The sequence below is a fragment of the Rhinoraja longicauda genome, chromosome 34 (genome assembly GCF_053455715.1).
Source record: "Rhinoraja longicauda isolate Sanriku21f chromosome 34, sRhiLon1.1, whole genome shotgun sequence".
Taxonomy (NCBI): Eukaryota; Metazoa; Chordata; class Chondrichthyes; order Rajiformes; family Arhynchobatidae; genus Rhinoraja; species Rhinoraja longicauda.
The window spans coordinates 14287451-14307424 of NC_135986.1; the positions used below are offsets into that span (position 1 = coordinate 14287451).

At 50.6% G+C, this 19974-nt stretch overlaps 1 protein-coding gene and 1 pseudogene across 1 annotated transcript; both read right to left on the reverse strand.

Annotated features, from left to right (window-relative positions):
• Positions 1 to 2189: 2189 nt before the first annotated feature.
• LOC144609583 (histone H3-like) lies at positions 2190 to 2600 on the reverse strand. The gene has a single exon (XM_078428089.1). It carries the CDS (start codon positions 2598 to 2600, stop codon positions 2190 to 2192), a length of 411 nt encoding a protein of 136 aa, XP_078284215.1.
• A 6516-nt stretch (positions 2601 to 9116) lies between these two features.
• Positions 9117 to 9824, reverse strand: LOC144609584 (uncharacterized; annotated as a pseudogene).
• Positions 9825 to 19974: the final 10150 nt, after the last annotated feature.

A 19974-nucleotide genomic window follows, 5' to 3' on the forward strand; every position in this document is an offset into this window, starting at 1 on the left:
TTACTTATTTTCATATCTTTCATTCGTTGTTTTTTATCTCTCTACGTCATCGTCTATATCTCTCGTTACCCTTTCCCCGGGTCTCTGGTGTGTGAAGCAGCTGCTCCAGCTGTGCCACTGTGCTGTCTCATTGTTGGAGTCGCCATGAAACCGCAGGATTGTCATAAAAATGCAGCTGGTTTGATACTGGAAAGACACCTGGTGCTTTACCTGGTTAGCTTGAGCCCCAGCCCCAAAGTCTGAAGAAGGGTCTCCACCCGAAATGTCATCCATTCCTTCTCTCCAGAGATGCTTCCTGTCCCGCTGAGTTACTCCAGCTTTTTGTGCCTATTGTCAGTTTAAACCAGCATCTGCAGTTGCTTCCCACATATTAAGTGTTCACATTGATGCATTGGCTCTGAGAAACATTAGACCATGATAGAAACATAGAACAACAGGTGCAGGAGTATGCCATTCAGCCCGTCGAGCCAGCACCGCCATTCAATTTGATCATGGCTGATCATTCACAATCAGTACCCCATTCCTGCCCTCTCTCCATACCTACTGACTCCACTATCATTAAGAGCTCTATCGAATTCACTCATGAAAGCATCCAGAGAATTGGCCTCTATTGCCTTCTGAGGCAGAGAATCCACAGATTTACAACTCTGAGTGAAAAGGTTTTTCCTCATCTCTGTTCTAAAAGGCCTTATTCTTAAACTGCGCCCCCTGGTTCTGGACTCCCCCAACATTGGGAACATGTTTCCTGCCTCTCGCATGTCCAATCCCTTAATAATCTTATGTTTCAATAAGATCACCTCACATCTTTCTAAATTCCAGTGTATACAAGCCCAGTCACTTCAGTTTTTCAACATATAACAGTCCCGCCATTCCGGGAATTAACTTAGTGAACCTACACTGCACTCCCTCAATAGCAAGAATGTCCTTCCTCAAATTTGGAGACCAAAACTGCGCACTGTACTCCAGGTGCAGTCTGACTCGGGCCCTCGACAACTGCAGAAGGAGCTCTTTGCTCCCATACTCACCTCCTCTTGTCATGAAGGCCAACATGCCATTAGCTTTCTTCACTGCCTGGTGTACCTGCATGCTTACTTTTAGTAACTGATGAAAAAAGACACCCATTTCCAAACTTGACACCATTTAGATAATAATCTCCCTTCCTGTTCATACCACCAAAGTGGATAACCTCACATTTATCCACATTAAACTGCGTCCCACTCACACAACCTGTCCAAATCACCCTGAATCCTCATAGTATCCTCCTCACAGTTCACACTGCCGCACCTGGATGAGAGAAAAATAGAAGAAAATGGGTGCAGAAGTAGGCCAATCGGCCCTTCGAGCCAGCACCACCATTCAATATGATCATGGCTGATCATCCAAAATCAGTACCCCGTTCCCGCTTTTTTCCCCGTATCCTTTGATTCCGTTACCCCGAAGAGCTAACTCTCTCTTGAAAACATCCAGTGAATTGGCCTCCACTGCCTTTCGTGGCAATGAATTCCAGATTCGCAACACTGGGTGAAAAAGTTTTTCCTCATCTCATTCCGAAATGGCATACCCCTTATTCATAAACAATGACCCCTGGTTTTAGACTCACCAATGGGGTATACTATACTGAGGGTTGGACGGTCAATTTGATCAAATTAAACAGAATGAGAATTATCACCTGAAACGGAAATATCGAACCAGTTGCAGCAAAGTGGTGTCGAAATATCAGCACAACCCTTTCAGCGAGACCGTGCGTGGCTCTGAACAGAGCCGTTATGATTTCCGTTAGTTACGTTAGCGCTGTGTGGAACTTTACTTTGTAGATGTAGTAACTCAGTGACTGTGGAAGGGCTGATCAGCGACTGAGGTCCGCGCGGGGAAAGTGCGTAATAAAGGTGTTTGTTGTCCTTGAACCCAGAGCGCGAGAAAATGGGGTGCAGAGCGAACAGGGGCTGGTCTGTGCGCGGCGTGTACACAGCATTATGAGCAGCTTTGGCGTTTACATCGTAACCAGTTACACTTGAATCACTGGAGTCAGACTCCGCTCAGCAGCAGTCTGTGGCATAAATTCAGTTAAAAACAGCGCGGAAAGAACAGAACATTAATGTAACAGGACATTAAGACAAAGGCGCAGCACTTTCTTCTGCCGGTTAGTGGCTCTTAAAAGAGCCGTTTGTTGTCCTTGGTGGAGGTGAGGTTCAGGCGCGCTCCCCGCGGATGCGGCGGGCCAGCTGGATGTCTTTGGGCATGATGGTGACTCGCTTGGCGTGGATGGCGCACAGGTTGGTGTCCTCAAAGAGCCCCACCAGGTAAGCCTCGCTGGCCTCCTGTAGGGCCATGACGGCCGAGCTCTGGAAGCGCAGGTCTGTCTTGAAGTCCTGAGCGATCTCCCGCACCAGGCGCTGGAAGGGCAGTTTGCGGATGAGCAGCTCGTTGGATTTCTGGTAGCGCCGCATCTCCCTCAGAGCCACGGTGCCGGGCCTGTAACGATGAGGCTTCTTCACTCCGCCCGTGGCTGGAGCGCTCTTCCGCGCCGCTTTGGTCGCTAGCTGTTTGCGAGGAGCTTTTCCTCCGGTCGATTTGCGCGCTGTCTGCTTGGTCCGGGCCATTGTCCTTCAACATTTATATCAAAAAATACTTTATTCAAGTAATAAATATCATTTACAAAACATCTTTTTTAAACAAACCCATCCGACATTTCCGGAGGTTACACATTCAATACAGGCATTTACTTAGACATTTACTTACATTTACATACATTTACCCAGTATCCCTTGTTTGGAAGGGCATCTCTCTCCACCACACCCTGCCCCCCCATGTCCAGCAGCGGAAGGGCCCTAGACTGTGGTCCTCCCCCACAGGGCCTTGGCGTTGGCTGCACCGAGCTTCAGAGCGTCCCTCAGCACGTACTCCTGCAGTCTGCAGTGGGCCAGTCGGCAACATTCCTTGACGGACAGCTCGCTCCGCTGGGAGGTCAACAAGGATCGGGCAGACCAAAGAGCGTCTTTCACCGAGTTGATGACCTTCCAGCAGCACTCGATGTCAGTCTCGGAATGCGTCCCTGGGAACAGTCCGTAGAGCACAGAGTCCTCTGTGACGGAGCTGCTCGGAATGAATCGTGACAGGGACCCCTGCAGACCTCTCCAGACTCTCCTGGCAAATCCACACTCTTTGAAGAGGTGGGCCACCGTTTCCTCTCCGTAGCAGCCGTCCCGAGGGCAGCGTGCGCTGGTAGTGAGGTTCCGGCGGTGCAGGAAGGATCTGACTGAGAGGGCTCCCCTCACCGCCAGCCAAGCCAGGTCTTGGTGCTTGTTGGTGAGTACTGGCGATGAGGCATTTTGCCAGACAAGCTGGGCAGTCTGCTCTGGGAACCACGCCACAGGATCCATGGAGTCATTCCCCTGCAGTGCCTGCAGGACGTTCCGTGCTGACCACTGCCCGATGGACTTGTGGTCAAAGGTGTTGGTCCGGAAGAACCTGTCCACAAACGACAGATGGTTCAGCAATGTCCAGCTGACTGGCACATTGCGTGGCATCTGCGCCAGGCCCATCCTTCGCAACACTGGGGACAGGTAGAACCTCAGCAGGTAGTGGCATTTGGTGCCCACGTGCCTTGGCTCTATGCTCCGCCTGATGCAGCCACACACGAAAGTGGCCATCAGAATGAGGGCGACGTTGGGCACGTCTTTACCCCCGTTGTCTGCCGACTTGTGCATTGTGGCTCGTCGCACCCGGTCCATCGCCGACCCCCAGATGAAACGGAAGACGGCCCGGGTGATCCCCGTGGCGTAGGAGGGAGGGACGGGCCACACTTGCGCCAAGTACAGCAGCCCCGAGAGCACCTCACACCTGATGACCAGGTTTTTCCCCATGATGGAGAGGGAGCGCTGCTTCCACAGCTCCAGCTTCTTCCCCACCTTGGCTATCCACTCCAGCCAATTTTTGTTACATGCCCCAGCCTTCCCGAACCAGATCCCCAGCACCTTCAGGAAGTCAGGCTTGATGGTGAAGGGGATGGAAGATCGGTCGGGCCAGTTGCCAAAGAGCATGGCCTCGCTCTTCCTGCGGTTTACCCTGGCCCCCGTGGCCAACTCAAACTGGTCGCAGACGCTGATCAGTCTGCGGACCGACCCTGGATCCGAGCAGAAGACGGCGACATCGTCCATGTACAGGGAGGCCTTGACCTGAGTGCCCCCACTGCCTGGCAGTGTCACTCCTCTTATGCTCGCATCCTTCCTGATGGATTCGGCAAAGGGTTCAATGCAACAGACGAACAAGACAGGGGAAAGAGGGCAACCCTGCCTGACTCCAGACCTGACGGGGAAGCTGTCTGATTCCCACCCATTAATTTGGACTGCACTACAGATATCAGAGTAGAGCAGTTGTATCCACTTCCTGATTCCCTCCCCAAAGCCCATTTTGGAGAGCACGTCCCTCATGTACGTGTGCGATATCCTGTCGAAGGCCTTCTCCTGGTCCAAGCTGACCAGGCAGGCATCCACCCGCCTGTCCTGCACGTAGGCAATGGTATCTCTCAGCAGCACCAGGCTGTCTGAGATTTTCCTGCCAGGTACAGCACAGGTTTGGTCCGGGTGGATCACCTGTCCCAGAGCAGACTTGACCCAGTTGGCGATGGCCTTAGACAGGATCTTGTAGTCTACATTCAACAATGTGATGGGTCTCCAATTCCATAAGTCATTCATCTCCCCCTTCTGCTTGTAGATCAGGGTGATGTTGCCCTTCCTCATAGAGTCTGACATGCTGCCTGCTAGGAGTATATCGTTGTACACTTCCAGCAGGTCCGGGCCCACCCAGTCCCACAGAGCCGAGTACAACTCTGCCGGTAAGCCATCGCCTCCGGGAGTTTTACTCGAGTCAAAGGAACGGATGGAGCCAGTCAGCTCCTCCAGGGTCAGTGGTTGGTCCAGACTCTCCCGCTTGCTGTCGTCCAAGACTTCCGTGATGGAGGACAGGAAGTTCTGGGAGGCCGTGCTGTCTGTGGTCTTTACATCGTACAGATCCTTATAAAAGGATCTGCAGATCTTGAGCATGTCTGTCTGCGAGGATGTTACCGAGCCGTCCTCCTCCCTAAGGCTTTTGATCACAGAGCTCCCCCTGTGAACCTTATGGAAGAAGTAACGTGAGCACGTCTCATCCTGCTCAACATGGCGGACCCTGGACCGGAAGATGATCTTAGAGGATTCAGAGGTAAAGAGCCGAGCTTGCCGGCCCTTCAACTCTCTCAGTTCCTCCCTCACATCCACCCCTCTCCTCTGCAGAAGGAGTAGCTGCTGCAAATCTGTCTGGAGTTGACACAGTTCCCTCTTACCCTGTCTTGCTCTCTGAACACCTTTTGAGACGAAGAACTTCTTGATGTTCTCCTTTGTTGCCTCCCACCAGAGTGTCTGGGAGTCAAAGAGGGGCCTCACAGTTCTCCAACATGCGTAGTCCCTCTTTAGCTCCTTAACGTTCTCCGGGGTCAACAGCTCCACGTTTAGCTTCCACGTCCCTCTGCCCGCCTTCCGGTCCTCCTGCAGGTGACAGGTGGCCTGAAGGAGGCAGTGGTCAGAGAAGAACACCGGGGCGAGGTCGGTGTGTCTGACCGTGACGGCCCTCGATGTGAAGAGGAAGTCTATCCGGGACTGGGCTGAACCGTTTGGTCCTGACCAGGTGAACCGTGGCTGGACTCCGCCTGCAGGGTCACTGAAGGCGTCGCGCAGCTTTGCATCTTTGACCGTTTCCACCAGGAGTTTGGAGGTGCCGTCCAGTCTGTGGTTGGCACTGCCGGATCGTCCAGCCGCATCGATGATGCAGTTGAAGTCACCGGCCAGAACGAGCGGTCTAGACTTGGCCAGCAGCGGTGGGAGCTGCTGGAGGACGGCCACCTGCTCGCTCCACCTGGGTGAGGCATACACATTTATCAGCCGGAGCGGAGAACCACGGTACATTACATCCACCACCAAGAGACGACCCCCCACCACCTCCCTTACCTCAGTGATGGTGAAGCCCCCTCCCCGCAGCAAGATCCCCAGACCGGACGCACGACAATCATTTCCCCCCGACCATACCGACAGTCCGTGGGGCCACCATCGCGACCACCTCCGATAGCAGCGAAGGTGTGGCAGCCCGCACTCCTGTAAAAAAGTCACATCCGCCTTTACCTTGGCCAGGTACTGCAAGGCGGATACACATCGCACAGTGCTCTTCACACTGCGCACGTTTAAGGATGCCAGTTTCAGCTCCATTGTCCTTTATTGTCCCAGGCGATCCTCCAGCATGCCAATCATCTGGCTCAGTTCCTGCACATTTTTGTCGCACAGGTAGTGGTACAGGTTGGTGGCTTCCTCAGCACAGGGTGTATTTTCTGGCGAAGCCACTGCGCTGCTCCCAGTGTCCTGGAGCTGGGGCCCATTGGCCACTGCACTGCTCCCGGTCTCCCGGAGCTGGGGCCCATTGGCCACTGCACTGCTCCCGGTCTCCCGGAGCTGGGGCCCATTGGCCATTGTGCCGCTCCCGGTCTCCCGGAGCAGGGGCCCATTTGCCATTGTGCCGCTCACGGTCTCCCGGAGCAGGGGCCCATTGGCCGTTGTGCCGCTCACGGTCTCCTGGGGCTGGGGCCCATTGGCACTGCTCCCAGTCTCCTGGGGCTGGGGGGCAACAGACACGTTCTTTCTCTTACCTTCCTCCTCCCCCGTTTCCTTCCTCTGCCTCTGTTGTCGGCTCCTCCCGGTCGTCTCATCCTCCGATGCGGAGAGGCTGCTGGCCTCGTCCTGGGAGAGGACTCTTTTTTGGGACTTGCTTGCCCCCTCCGCCTTTTTCTCCGTGCGCACAGCCTTCAATGTTTTCCTCGACTGTACCACCTTCCATTCCTCCTCTTCCTGTTCCCCCTCTTCCATCGACTCACCCTCGTGGGGAGGGGCCTGGGGTGCTCTGTCCTGCGGTTGGGGGCTCCTGGTGGTCGCGTTGTCCTCGCCCCTGCTCTCCTTTCCTTTTTGGGCTTTTTCCGTGGTAGGAGGCGTCTCGTCCACCCTGGGGGTGCTGGCAGCGGCCCCTCTTATCGCCTGTGCATAAGTGCTTGCTCTTTTAGGGCAGGCCCTGTAAAGGTGGCCTGTCTCCCCACACAGGTTGCAGCTCTTACTCTCTTTACAATCCCTTGTCTCGTGCAGACGACTGTCCTGCATTCTACCGCCACGTGCCCAGGTTTGTTGCATTTCCTGCACACCCTGGGCTGCCCCGCCTACGTCATGCAGCACATCCTTCAACAGTGGGAGCACAGCGTGAAACACAGGCACTGAAATGACGGCTCTGGGACCGGCTTTTAAAGCATTGGTGAAGCGCCGGCCCACAGCCTCTGAATGGCTGGAGCAGAGATGTCACTCACGGTGTCCCATGCCTGCGAGTGGCTGCAGGTCTGTTAGCATCAGGCGGCGGTTTCAGACGGTCTGAGGTCGGGTGGGGGGGATACAGAGATTTGTGACCGGCGGGTGGGGTGGGGGAAGCTCAGCCAACCAGAGAGCACGGACTGCAGAATCATTGGTTGCGGGCTAAATTTCAAATTGCCGCCAATTTCACAGCAGTCGGGAACCGAGGGCAGTATTTTATTGACATTTCTGAATGAATCCAGTTTTTGTCAACTTATCACCAAATCCACTGTTAAATCCACTTTAACTTCTCGCTTAAATCATGGACTGAATACGCGGCGCGGATTTACAGACCGGATCCCGGTGCAGACGGAATTCAGCTCTGCTCGTGACTGGAAATAAGCGACGGTTACCCAGAGAATGGTTTCGAATCGACCCTCCTGTTGCTGCAATAATCATGAGGTATAAAGGTAAAAGGGAAACTGACATCGCCTTGTGTGTGGTCTTTTACTGTGGGCTGCCGATGTTCTTTGCATTTCTAATGACCGCGGTGATCAAGCCAAAAACTCTTGTGTTCAGTGGTCGAATAACTCGTTTCATAAAGCACATTACAATCTGCATCTACTCTCACTCCCGAGTCACTGCTCTCTCTGTGAGGCTGTGGGCGGCTCTTAGAAGAGGCTTTGTTTTGCGTTCGAATAAAGGGGTAGTTATTTAGCCGCCGAAACCGTAGAGTGCGGCCCTGGCGTTTCAGAGCGTACACCACATCCATGGCAGTGACCGTCTTGCGCTTGGCGTGCTCGGTGTAGGTGACCGCGTCCCTGATCACATTCTCCAGGAAAACCTTCAGCAACCCGCGGGTCTCCTCGTAGATCAGACCCGAGATCCGCTTGACCCCGCCACGCCGAGCCAGGCGGCGGATGGCTGGCTTGGTGGTGCCCTGGATGTTATCGCGAAGCGCTTTTCGGTGCCGCTTTGCTCCACCTTCGCCCAGACCTTTGCCCCCTTTCCCTCGGCCAGACATGATGCTGCTTCACTCGAGTCGCTGCTCAATGATAAACTGACTGCTGTTGTCTCCTTTTATACACAGCGCCCCGACCTGCCCGAGATATGCAGAGAGAGAGAGGCGGAGAGAGGAGGAGACAACGTGACAGACAGCACCCTCTCATATTCCAGTTCCACGCCCCAGATTCCTGAAACCAATTTCCAACGGTTAGTCGCCAATCGATCCGAAAATTAGCGCTCCGGACAAACTTTCAGAGACAGGCATTCCGCGGTAAGTCACTCAGTGGTATTATCGCTGTGTCAAATTAATTTGTCTCCTTCCTGTTCATTCTCGGAGTCCGTTCCCTCTGCCCATATCGCCCACCCCACGCGGTTCAGCAGTTTACAGTCGCTTTAAAGGATGATTTGGGAAACATACCGAGTTGGTGCTTGGGCTGAGACGGGGATTCTGTCAGTGTTACTGTCTCACTGACAATGAAAGGCTTTAAATTCAGCTTGAAGCCAAACGTATGCCCAGTCCGTGTGATGCTGAGCCCGGTCACACCATTTAGTTGTATTCCAGACACTGGATACCGGGGGGGGGGGGGGATGGGGGATGCAGCGAATGTCAGCGAGTTACGAGGGACCCCCGGTAATTTAAATGATTTCCCCCGCTGGCACTGAGCTTGTCCCGGGACAGGGATCGCTCAGCTCTTTCCTGAGAAATGTGAGTGGCTCTGAGAAGAGCCGTTGGGTTCAGGTCTTTACAATGTGCGCTTTTTAATTCCCCTTTTTATTCACTGCCCTCTTGGGTTTAGCCGATTTCGGCTTCACCGGGCGTTTTATCGGCTTCTTTGCTGCCTTTTTCACTGCGACCTTTTTGGGTGTTATCGGCGATGCCTTCTTGGGCGATACTTTCTTCGCCGCCGTTTTTTTAGCCGCTGGTTTCTTGGCCCCAACTTTCTTGGCGGGAGATTTCTTCACCGTTGGTTTCTTGGTGGTAGTTTTTGCCAATGATTTCTTGATCGGGGTTTTCTTGGCCGTCGGTTTCTTGCTCTTGGATGTCTTGGCTGCAGGAACCTTCGCTTTCTTTATCGGTTTCACGGCGGCTTCTCCTTTACCGGTCTTGAAGGAGCCCTTGTTCTGAACCAGGACACCGTTTGCTACTCTCTTCCTGATGCACAACAGGATCAGGCGGCGGGACTTCATCAGATCGACGCCTTCGATCGTGGCAATCCGCAACAAGCTTGTCGATCCGGCCGCCCAGATTGGGACCGGCTGCTTTGCTCCGTGCGGCCGCCTTCTTCTTCTTGGGGGACTTGGTTTTAGCGGCGGGGACGGCTTGAGGAGCCGCTTCGGCGGCTGCGGTCTCGGTCATGTCGGCGACTCTGCACAAGCTCTGACACTCAGGACTGAGTGAGAAATGAATCGAGTGGCGGCGGCGGCAGAGAGCAATTTAAAGGCAGCGAGCGGACGGGGCGGAGACATCCTGCTGTCAGCTCCCGGCCCCTCCGCCTCGTTGTGTTTCTCTGTCTTCAAAAACCCTCCAATTCCAATAAAAATCGGACACCTCGGAGACACAGACTGACCTCGGTACATCTCTGAGACTGGAATGTTTATTGTAGAGTAAGTCCAATACGAATTAAAGGCAGCGCTTTCCATTTAAACCCGTTTCACTGATGCACTGAGCGCGTTCTCTGTCCCGATCGCTGACATGTTCGCTGCTTTTCGGCAGAAATATCGAAACTAACGTAAACTTTGCGGTTAATTCCCACTTCAGGACTGAGCTGGGAAGTGGGGCGATCCCGTGCCACTGATATCTTTACATTTTTCACCAGAGGGACTGGGAAATCCGGCGAAATGTTCGGACACACAAACACAGTGGCATCAATCTGAGTCGCCCGCCCCTTTAACACAATGTTCACATCCACACATTCACAGCTCGGACAGTTGGCCCGTTGCACAGTTCCCAGGGTGGGATTACCTCTCCGCTCCACCCGTGCTGTGGATTCTCGGGGGTTGCGTGTAGTTTCCCCAGCTCAGTAACTGTTAAACTCGCTGACGCCGCCGCTCATCAGAGTCTCTGATCCCTGGATTCGGATTCGTCTCGTCTCTCGAGGAGTTGGCTGCGCCTAACGGCTGTGGCTCTCTGGCAGTCTGTTTGTCTTTTTTTCTTTTTTTTTGTTTGTGTCGGTGCTGGGATGGTTTTTGTTTCTGTTTTTGGCTGTGTACGTGTGGTGGGGGGGGGGGGGGGGGGGTGGGGCGGGGGATACCTTTCTTTTATTAGGTCTCTTCCCCCGGGCGCAACTCGCCCGCGGGGCCTTCCATCGCCCGGCGCGGCTTGGCCGCTGGACTTAACATCGCCGGCGCGGCTCGGCTGCGGGACGTTTCAGTGCCCGGTGCTGCTCGGCCGCGGGACGTTTCAGTGCCCGGTGCGGCTCGGCTGCGGGACTTAACATCGCCGGCGCGGCTGCGGGACGTTTCAGTGCCCGGTGCGGCTCGGCTGCGGGACGTTTCAGTGCCCGGTGCGGCTCGGCTGCGGGACGTTTCAGTGCCCGGTGCGGCTCGGCTGCGGGACGTTTCAGTGCCCGGTGCGGCTCGGCTGCGGGACGTTTCAGTGCCCGGTGCGGCTCGGCTGCGGGACGTTTCAGTGCCCGGTGCGTCTCGGCCGCGGGACGTTTCGGTGCCCGGTGCGGCTCGGCCGCTGGACTTAACATCGCCCGGTGCGGCCGCGGGACGTTTCGGTGCCCGGTGCGGCTCGGCCGGGGGGGGGGGGGGGGCCTTCCATCCCCTTGCGGGGGCTGTGCGTGTCGGTTGCCTCGGTAGGGGTCGAGTTGTCTGTCCGTGGGTGCGGGGGGAGGAGAGGGGAAGTTTTGTTGCCTCCATCACAGTGATGGGGTGTTTGGAGTCACTGTGATGGATGTTTGTGATGGGGTCGTGTGTCCTGTGTTCTTTTATTTTTTTGCTGTGTCTGCTGAAATTTCGTTCGGTGTTGTGCCGAGTGACAATAAAGTGTTGTTATGTTATGTTATGAGCGGCCCTGTATTTTTAAACAGTCCAACACTTTAAACAGCTCCCCCCCCCCCTCCCTAAATTCACCTTGTAGGACCTCATTCCGCTTTTTACCTATATCGTTGGTGCCAATGTGCACCACAACAACTCTCTGCTCGCCCTCTCCCTCCAGAATGTTCTGCAGCCGCTCAGAGACATCCCTGACCCTTGCACCAGGGAGGCAACATACCATCCTGGAGTCTCGTTTGCGGCCGCAGAAACGCCTATCTATTCCCCTTACAATTGAATCCCCTATTACTATAGCCCTTCCACTCTTTTTCCTCCCCTCTTTTGCCGCAGAGCCACCCACGGTGCCATGAACTTGGCTGCTGCTGCCTTCCCCTGATGAGCCATCTCCCCCAACAGTATCCAACATGGTATATCTGTTTAGGAGGGAGATGACCGCAGGGGACTCCTACACTACCTGCCTACTGCTACGCTGGCTAGTGGCCACCCGTTTCCTTTCTGTCCGCTTATCTTTTACCTACGGTGTGGTCAACTCACTGTACGTGCTATCCACGACCTTCTCAGCATCGTGGATGCTCCAGTATGAATCCAACCGCAGCTCCAACCGTTCAATGCGGTCTGCCAGGAGCTGCAGCTGGACACACTTCCTGCACACGTAGTCATCAGGGACACCGACAATATCCCTGATCTCCCACATGTTGCAGGATGAACAATCCACGGGGCCGATCTCAACTGCCATGTCTTACCGCCAAATTAAATCAACTCACTCCCACTTAAAAAATCTTAATCCTTTAAAATGTACCTTTACTGTATCCTTAACTCACTGAACCCTTACCTCACTGAACCCTTAACTCACGGAACCCTTACCTCACTGAACCCTTACCTCACTGAACCCTTACCTCACTGAACCCTTAACTCACTGAACCCTTACCTCACTGAACCCTTAACTCACTGAACCCTTACCTCACTGAACCCTTAACTCAAACCTGGGGTTACTCCCAATCAGCTCCTTCCTCTAGTCCGCTTCCACCAATCAGCGGCTTCCTCCAGACCACTTCTTTTGAAGTGCGATGGAACGTTATTAAACCTCCAACTGGACGCTGCACCAGCCACTCCAACCGCTCCTGGGCCTCTGTGAAAACAAAGCCCTGCGCTCGGTTTTTAAACCTACCGCCCGGACGCTGCACCATACCACATACACCAGACCTCCCACCATTAACTCCATCTACAGTTCACTCTGCCTCGAAAATGGGGAAAATAATCAAAGACATCCCACCCAAATCATTCCTCCTTTGCCGTGCTCTAGTCCAACAGAAGCTCGACAGCTGCTGCACCAGACTTGGAAACAGAATCCTCCCCTTCATTAGCAGTTTTCTGAACGGTTATTCTATAAGCTAGGGCACTGTCCGATTCTCCTCTATCCCATTGAGGACAATGTCAAAGGAACCAATGTGCTAAAATGCTAACAGGTTTATTCTGCACTCTGTGTAGAGGCCCTTTGCTCTATCTATTGTACGAGTTTGAACTGATTGTCTCATTGTATGGTATAGAAACATAGAAAACATAGAAAATGTAACCTGTACCTGCCTTCTCTCCATACCCCCTGGTCCCTTTAGCCACAAGGGCCACATCTAACTCCCTCTTAAATATAGCCAATGAACTGGCCTCAACTACCTTCTGTGGCAGAGAATTCCACAGACTCACCACTCTCTGTGTGAAGAAATGTTTTCTCATCTCGATTTCTGATCCTTTTGGATAGCAAGCAAAACAAAGCTTCTCACTGTCCTTTGGTAAATGTGACAATAATAAACCTAAACCAAAAGCATCTCTCTCTGTGGAATTAATCCACATTCAGTGTGTACTGTAAGTGGGTCAGGATCGAGTGACTGGGAATGTGGGGAATCCGTGTTCATAACAGGTTTACAATGGAGATTTTTAGACTATTGCTTGAATAGTTTTCACTTTATTGGGTTTTTCAAATTTCAGGCCCTTTTGGGGAACAAGGGTTATTTTCTGCACATCCCTTGTTGCTGTCTGATCATTGGACATTGATGCAGCTGTCTGATTGGGCTATTTCACACAAAGGGTGGTGAGTGTATGAATCGAGCTGCTGGAGGAGGTAGTTGAGCCAGATACTATTGCATTGTTTAAGAAATATTTAGACATGTACATGAATAGGACTGGTTTAGAGGAATATGGGCCAAACACAGGCAGGTGGGACTGTTTCCACACTGTATAACTCTGACTCTATTGTATGTGACCATTGACATTGAATGCTGTACCATCAATTGTAAGAGGCCGACTTTATTCCTCGAGATGCCACAAGAGCGAATGCGAGAAGATGTCCTCATTCTCTGTGCGCCGAAGTTTGTGGAAATGACTGGACGAGGGAAAACCGGCAGCAAAGCCAAGGCCAAGCCTAAATCGCGCTCATCCCAGGCCGGACTGCAGTTCCCGGTGGGCCGTGTTCACAGGCTCCTGAGAAAGGGCAACTATGATGAGCGTGTTGGTGCTGGAGCTGTGTTTGAGTATCTGACGGCTGAAATCCTCAAGCTGGCCGGCAACGCGGCCCGGGACAAAGGCTCTTTTCAGAGCCACCCACATTGTCTGTGGAAGGGCTGAGCACTGGCTTTGGAGGGTGCAGGGATTTCCATTCAGTGCAACCAGCTTGTGTATCTGCTGCAGATGAGTCGCCATTCACCCATCTTGCTCTAAATCCTGCAGAATAACCTTTGCTGCCTTGATTTCAACCATCATTTATTCGCACACTAAGAGGTCTGTATCAAACCGGAAGCTTTCCCAATCCCGCTTCCCCACATCATCAGACATTTTGCTAAAAATAAGGAGATTCTCTCTCCCTCGCCTTTGTACTTCCTGGATGAATGGTGGTGAAGCATCTAATCTCATTGGTGAGAGGAACAGTCCAATCAGAGAGTGATGTCATTCTCCAATGAACAAGTGGCAATAATAGCAACACCAAAACATAGTCGTCAGTCCCCAAAATGAGCTCAAATTTGAAAAGCTCGCCCATGTAGGACAGCACAGGAACAGGCCCTTCGCTCCACAATGTCTGTGACAAACATGACTCCAAGACCAATTTTTATCTGCCTGCACATAATCTATATCACTCCATCCCCTGCACTTCAACGTGACTGTCCAGAAGTCTCTCAATTGCCACTGTCCCATCTGCATACTCCACCACCCCCAGCAGTGCATTCCCAGTACTCACTACACTCTGTGTAAATAATTTTAAAATAACTTGCCCTTCATACCATCATTAAACTCATCCCATCTCAACTAAAAGCTATGGCCTCTAGTTTTTCCCATTTTTTACCTGTGAATAAAAGGGTCTTACTGTCTATTTCATCTTTACCTCTCACAATTTTACACACTATTATAACGTCTTCCTTCAAACTCTGGCGTTCTGGAGAAAACAATCCAAGTTTGTCCAACTGCTCCCTGTAGCTAATACCCCGTAATCCAGGCATTATTGCAATAAACCTCCTCTGCACCCTTTCCAAACCAACCAAACTCTTCCTGTAATGGGGCAACCAGAACTGCACGCAATACTCCAAATGTGGCCGAAGCAAAGTCCTACAAAGCTGCACTATGACCCCTGACTCCTAATGCCCTGAATAATGAAGCCAAACATACCATATGCTTTCTTTACTGCTCTTTCTACGTGTTGCCATTTTCAAGGAGTTATGTACTGGGACCCCAATATCTTTATGTACATCAATGGTGTGAATGGTCATGCTATTAATTATACATTTCCCCTTGCATTCAAAAGAAGAACAGGTTTTTTAACAATAATCTCTAAGACATACATTATAAATGTGTGAATGTGGTTTCCCCCCTTCACCCTTTACCTGATCCCAATACATTTACAATACAGACAGCGAATGAATTAATTCTCTGATACGAGATTCTGGGAAATAACCTCCCATTCATTTCATATGATAACGATTCGGAACAAATGTGATTCACAGAACATAATGAAGGTTGGGTTTTTGTGTAAAGGGCATTAGGTTTTGGACAGGTCACTGTTCACACACTGGGGTCAAATCTGAGACTGAAATGTAAAAGTTGTTTCAGTGAAAGGACCGAGAACTTGTGATCTCGATAAGAAGTGAGATTCAGGGCACTTACAACACAGGGGACTGCAGTTAATACATCACATACACCACAGCAATTAAACCACATCAACAGCAGCAAAATGCAAATACTGTATTGTGTTCACATTAATCTGTTCGATATTTAACATTTTTGGGTGAAATATTTGAAGACACAGACAAGCTGAGAGGGAATAAGATAATGTTTCCGTGCCAGTTCAGAGGATGGGAACATAGCAGTAACACTGGGACTGTGAGGAGAAAGAACCGCAAAATTTAAAAGACATTAACAGCTAGAAACCCATGTCGGAGCAAAACTCACCAATTTTGCTGCAACTCCATGTTGAAATAGTGCTGCACCTCTTTCAGTGAGACTTTAAGAGGCTCTTAAAAGAGCCATTGTGATTGTGGTTTACTTTTTCAGCTTGTGTGGATCCTTACTTGGAGCTGGTGTATTTGGTCACTGCCTTTGTTCCCTTCCGACATGGCGTGCTTGGCCAGTTCCCCGCACAGCAGCAGGCATGTGCTGCAGGCCTTCATTGCGAAAGGATTTGAGTTTAGAAGCAAGGACATCCTACTGCAGTTGTACAGCGCCCTGGTGAGACCACACCTGGAGTATTGGTCTCCTAATTTGAGGAAGGACATTCTTGCTATTGAGGGAGTGCAGCGTAGGTTAATTCCTGGGATGGCGGGACTGACATAATGAAGAAAGAATATGTCAACTGGGCTTGTATTCACTGGAATTTAGGATGAGAAGGGATCTTATGGAAAAGTATAAAATTCTTTGGACAGGCTCGATGCAGAAAAAATGTTCCCCATCTTGGGGGAGTCCAGAATCAAGTGTCAGAGTTTAAGAATAAGGGGTGGGCCATTTAGGACTGAGATGAGGAAAAACATTTTCACACAAAGAGTGGAGAGTTAACACCCATCTGTAGAATTCTCTGCCACAGAAGGCAATGGAGGCCAATTCACTGGATGTTTTCAAGAGAGAGTTAGATTTTGCTCTTAGGGCTAACAGAATCAAGGGATATGGGGAAAAAGCAGAAATGGGGTACTGATTTCGGATGATCAGCCATGATCATATTGAATGGCCATGCTGGCTCGAAGGGCCGATGGGCTAGTCCTGCACCTATTTTCTATGTTTCTCTGTGCTGCATCAGCACCAACAACACAGAACACTGTCCCAGGATGTGATGATCAACCACTTAGTCAGAATCATCCAACACGGAGACAGGCCCTTCAGTCCAACTTGCCGCTGTTGACCATGATAGCTCATCTATACTCGTCCACCTGCCTGTGCTTCACCAGCTCCCTCTAAGCCTTTTCTATTGGTGTACCTGTCCAGATGTCTTGTTATAGTACTTGCCTCAACGACATCCTCTGGCAGCTTGCTCCATATACACACCACCCTCTACATGAAAAAGATGCCCATCAGGTTTCTATTAAATCTCATCCCACGCACCTTAAACCATGTCCTCTGGTTCTTGATTCCTCTTCCCTGTGTAAAAAAACTGCTTTCACTCAATCTATTCCGCTCATGATCTTATACACCTTTGTAAGATCAACCCTCAGCCTCCAGAATGAAGAATAAAGTTCTCGCTTACGCAGCCTCTCCCTATGGATCAGGCTCTGTAGTCTTGGCAATATATTCGAGTATGTTCGAGTTTCACTGTACCTTAATTGGTATACATGACAATCAACAGACCTTTGATATTTGTGAAAATCTTCTCTGCACTCTTTCCAGCTTAATGATATCCTTCCCATAACCAGGTAACTGTTACAACTGTTTCGTTTCGTTGGGTTGCTGCTGTCTAAATTACCTAAATTATTGCATCGTATGGGAGGCGCATTCCCAATCTCGTTGTACCCCTGGGTACAATGACAATAAAGATATATTGTATTGTATTGTACCCAAAACTGAACACAATAATCCAAATGCAGCCTCACCAATGCCTTGTACAACTGTAACATAACATCCCAACTTTGTACTCAATACCCTGACTGATGAGGGTCAATGAAGCAAAAGCATTCTTGACCACCCTATCTAAGCCTCTCCCACGATGCGCTCAAAAATATCGTTCACGAACTAGTTCATGGTACTACTTCTGAACCTTGGAGGAGATGCTGGTGTCGGGGTGAACCTGCTTCACACTTTGTAGATGTAGATGGCATAGCTCTCCTGCCTCGATCTCTTGCGTTTCTTGCTGCCATTGGGAGCTGCTTTGAACATGGCTTTTTTGGTGCCCTTTTTGGGAGCTTTTGTGGCTCTGGAATTTCATTCGTTGGATTCAGAATCGCAAATGAGCAGAACACGAATTAAATAACCTGCCCGATCGCCCTGTGCTGAAGAGGAATGAGGAAGGCAAGCAATGTCATTAGCCACTTTTGACTGAGAAAATTAACATTTTAGTTTAAACCTTTGAATGGAGCTCTGAAGCGACAATCATAGTCCTCTCTGCCACCAATCACAGACTGCTACAAATGCCCAATAACGCTGACAGGGTAGGGAGGCAGAGTTGGGGGGGGGAGTCGCTGGTGATAATCATCGCTGTGGGGAGGGAGTCACACAGAGGCCAGGCTGTGGAAGGACGACAGATTTCCCCTCCAGACCACCCCACCCCTCAGAGGGAATCAGTGATCCAGATGGGCTTTTACCACAGGCCAGTGCTCACCACACTGACACCTGCTTTTGATTCCAGACTCAGTCCTCATTAGTCCAGGCCCCTGCATTTCTTAGCCTGGAACTTAACTGCTCTGCTCCACTGACTCTGGGACTCTACACACTGTCGGATTGAAAGGCACTGTGTCAGTCCCACAATAGGACAGCATCACCATGCTTGAAATACCAGAGAGAGCTGGAACTCTGCAGCTGACAGAAATGGACAAGCTGGACCCCAGTCAGGTTCCTCGAGGTTCTCACTCAATCCCCGTCCACAACTCACGAGTGTTATGGATTTAATACGGGTTTTATCTGTTCTGGTCGAGGAGGCTCAGGTACAAAGACTAAAGGCTACCCTGCGGTCAGATGAAATCCCAAGAGAAGAGAGACTTGTTAAAGTTCGCTTCTTCTTAAAATAGACAACACACAATGGGTTAGGTAAACCAACACAAGCTTTACTGGTTGATCAGCCAGCGGGAGTGTCGGGATGTACATCAATCAATTACGCCACAAGTACTTGACTGTTCCGAGCCACCACTCCCCAGAACAAAGACTGGACCAGATGTTTTATGCTGTAAAGATCAAAAATATACATTCCTTAAAGCATTAGTCATGGTCCCAAAATGCTGTAGTTCGTCAGCACCTTTCCGGCAAGTCTGAGATTGTCTCTCTTACATAGCCAGGTACATCAAAGGAAGAACAGGAAGGATAGATTTCTAAAGGCATTAGTCCTGGTTCCAATATACAGCAGCCTAAGCCCAGCAGTCTGGGTTTGTCTCTTCTTACCAGTTAGCACTTCCCCACTAGAGAAAGCCTGCTAAAGAAGAATTACGAAGCTACAAAAGATAGTCCTGTATCCCCTCATGTATTTAAAGCATTTAACCCTATTAAAGCATTTAATCGTATTATCTCCCATCTCCCATACTCCCCCGTGAGACCTACACGGTCTCACAGAAAAAGAAAACCAAAAAACGCACATGTTGTTAACTCAAATCATAAATCCACTCTCAACCATTAGCCCCCCAACTTAGGATTTTATAAAGAATGTGCAGTTTGTCAGTGTTCTTCTTCCAATCATGCTAACATCCTGGGTCACTCAGCCAAAAACCTACCCCCATATGTCTAGGGTAGCAAAAAAGACCCAGCTTCCCTTACAACTACGTTCTTAGTAATCTTCCAGAGTAAATTGCTCAACAGTATAGTATTCTATCGGAGGGATCTGTTTCTCTTGGAGGTGAAATTTGCCCGTATCCTGGAGCAACGGTAGCTGATTTGCAGTAGCTTTCACTGGAAGAGATTTAATACATGGAAAAACACAACACAATACAATAGCAATTATAAGCAGGGTGATTCCGATAGTCACCCCGACTTTAACCAACCATGCTCCCCATCCGCCTAGAATGTTTTCTAGCCAGCCAAAGAGTTGGTGTCCGTAACCTGCATTCTGTTTAACCTCTTTCCTCAGATTTCTCAATTTCTCCATTGCTTTAGTGAAAAGCCCATCCGGACTGGTGTTATTGGGTATAAACGTACAACAGTGTTCCCCAAAAAGGACACAGACCCCCCCTTTCTCAGCCAGTAACCAATCCAGGGCCTGCCTGTTTTGCCATGCCATTTTGCTAGTGGCATCAAGCTGTTCCCCTAAGGCTGTCAGTGCATCCTCAGTATAATTAATAAACCTTTGCTGATTGTAATAAATGTAGTTGATCCATTCTGTGTTTTTTGCAGGTGTGATCCAAAAAAATATTGATTCGAACCCAGCAATAATCTCATTCCTAGCTTTGAATTCATTTGGGATTCCTCTTGGTTGCCCTATCGCATCCAGGTAGACGCCCTTGGGCATTTGGTC

Bases quoted from the DNA above. Each gene is read 5' to 3' on its own strand.
- LOC144609583 (XM_078428089.1), bottom strand. From the start codon at position 2,600: ATGGCCCGGACCAAGCAGACAGCGCGCAAATCGACCGGAGGAAAAGCT.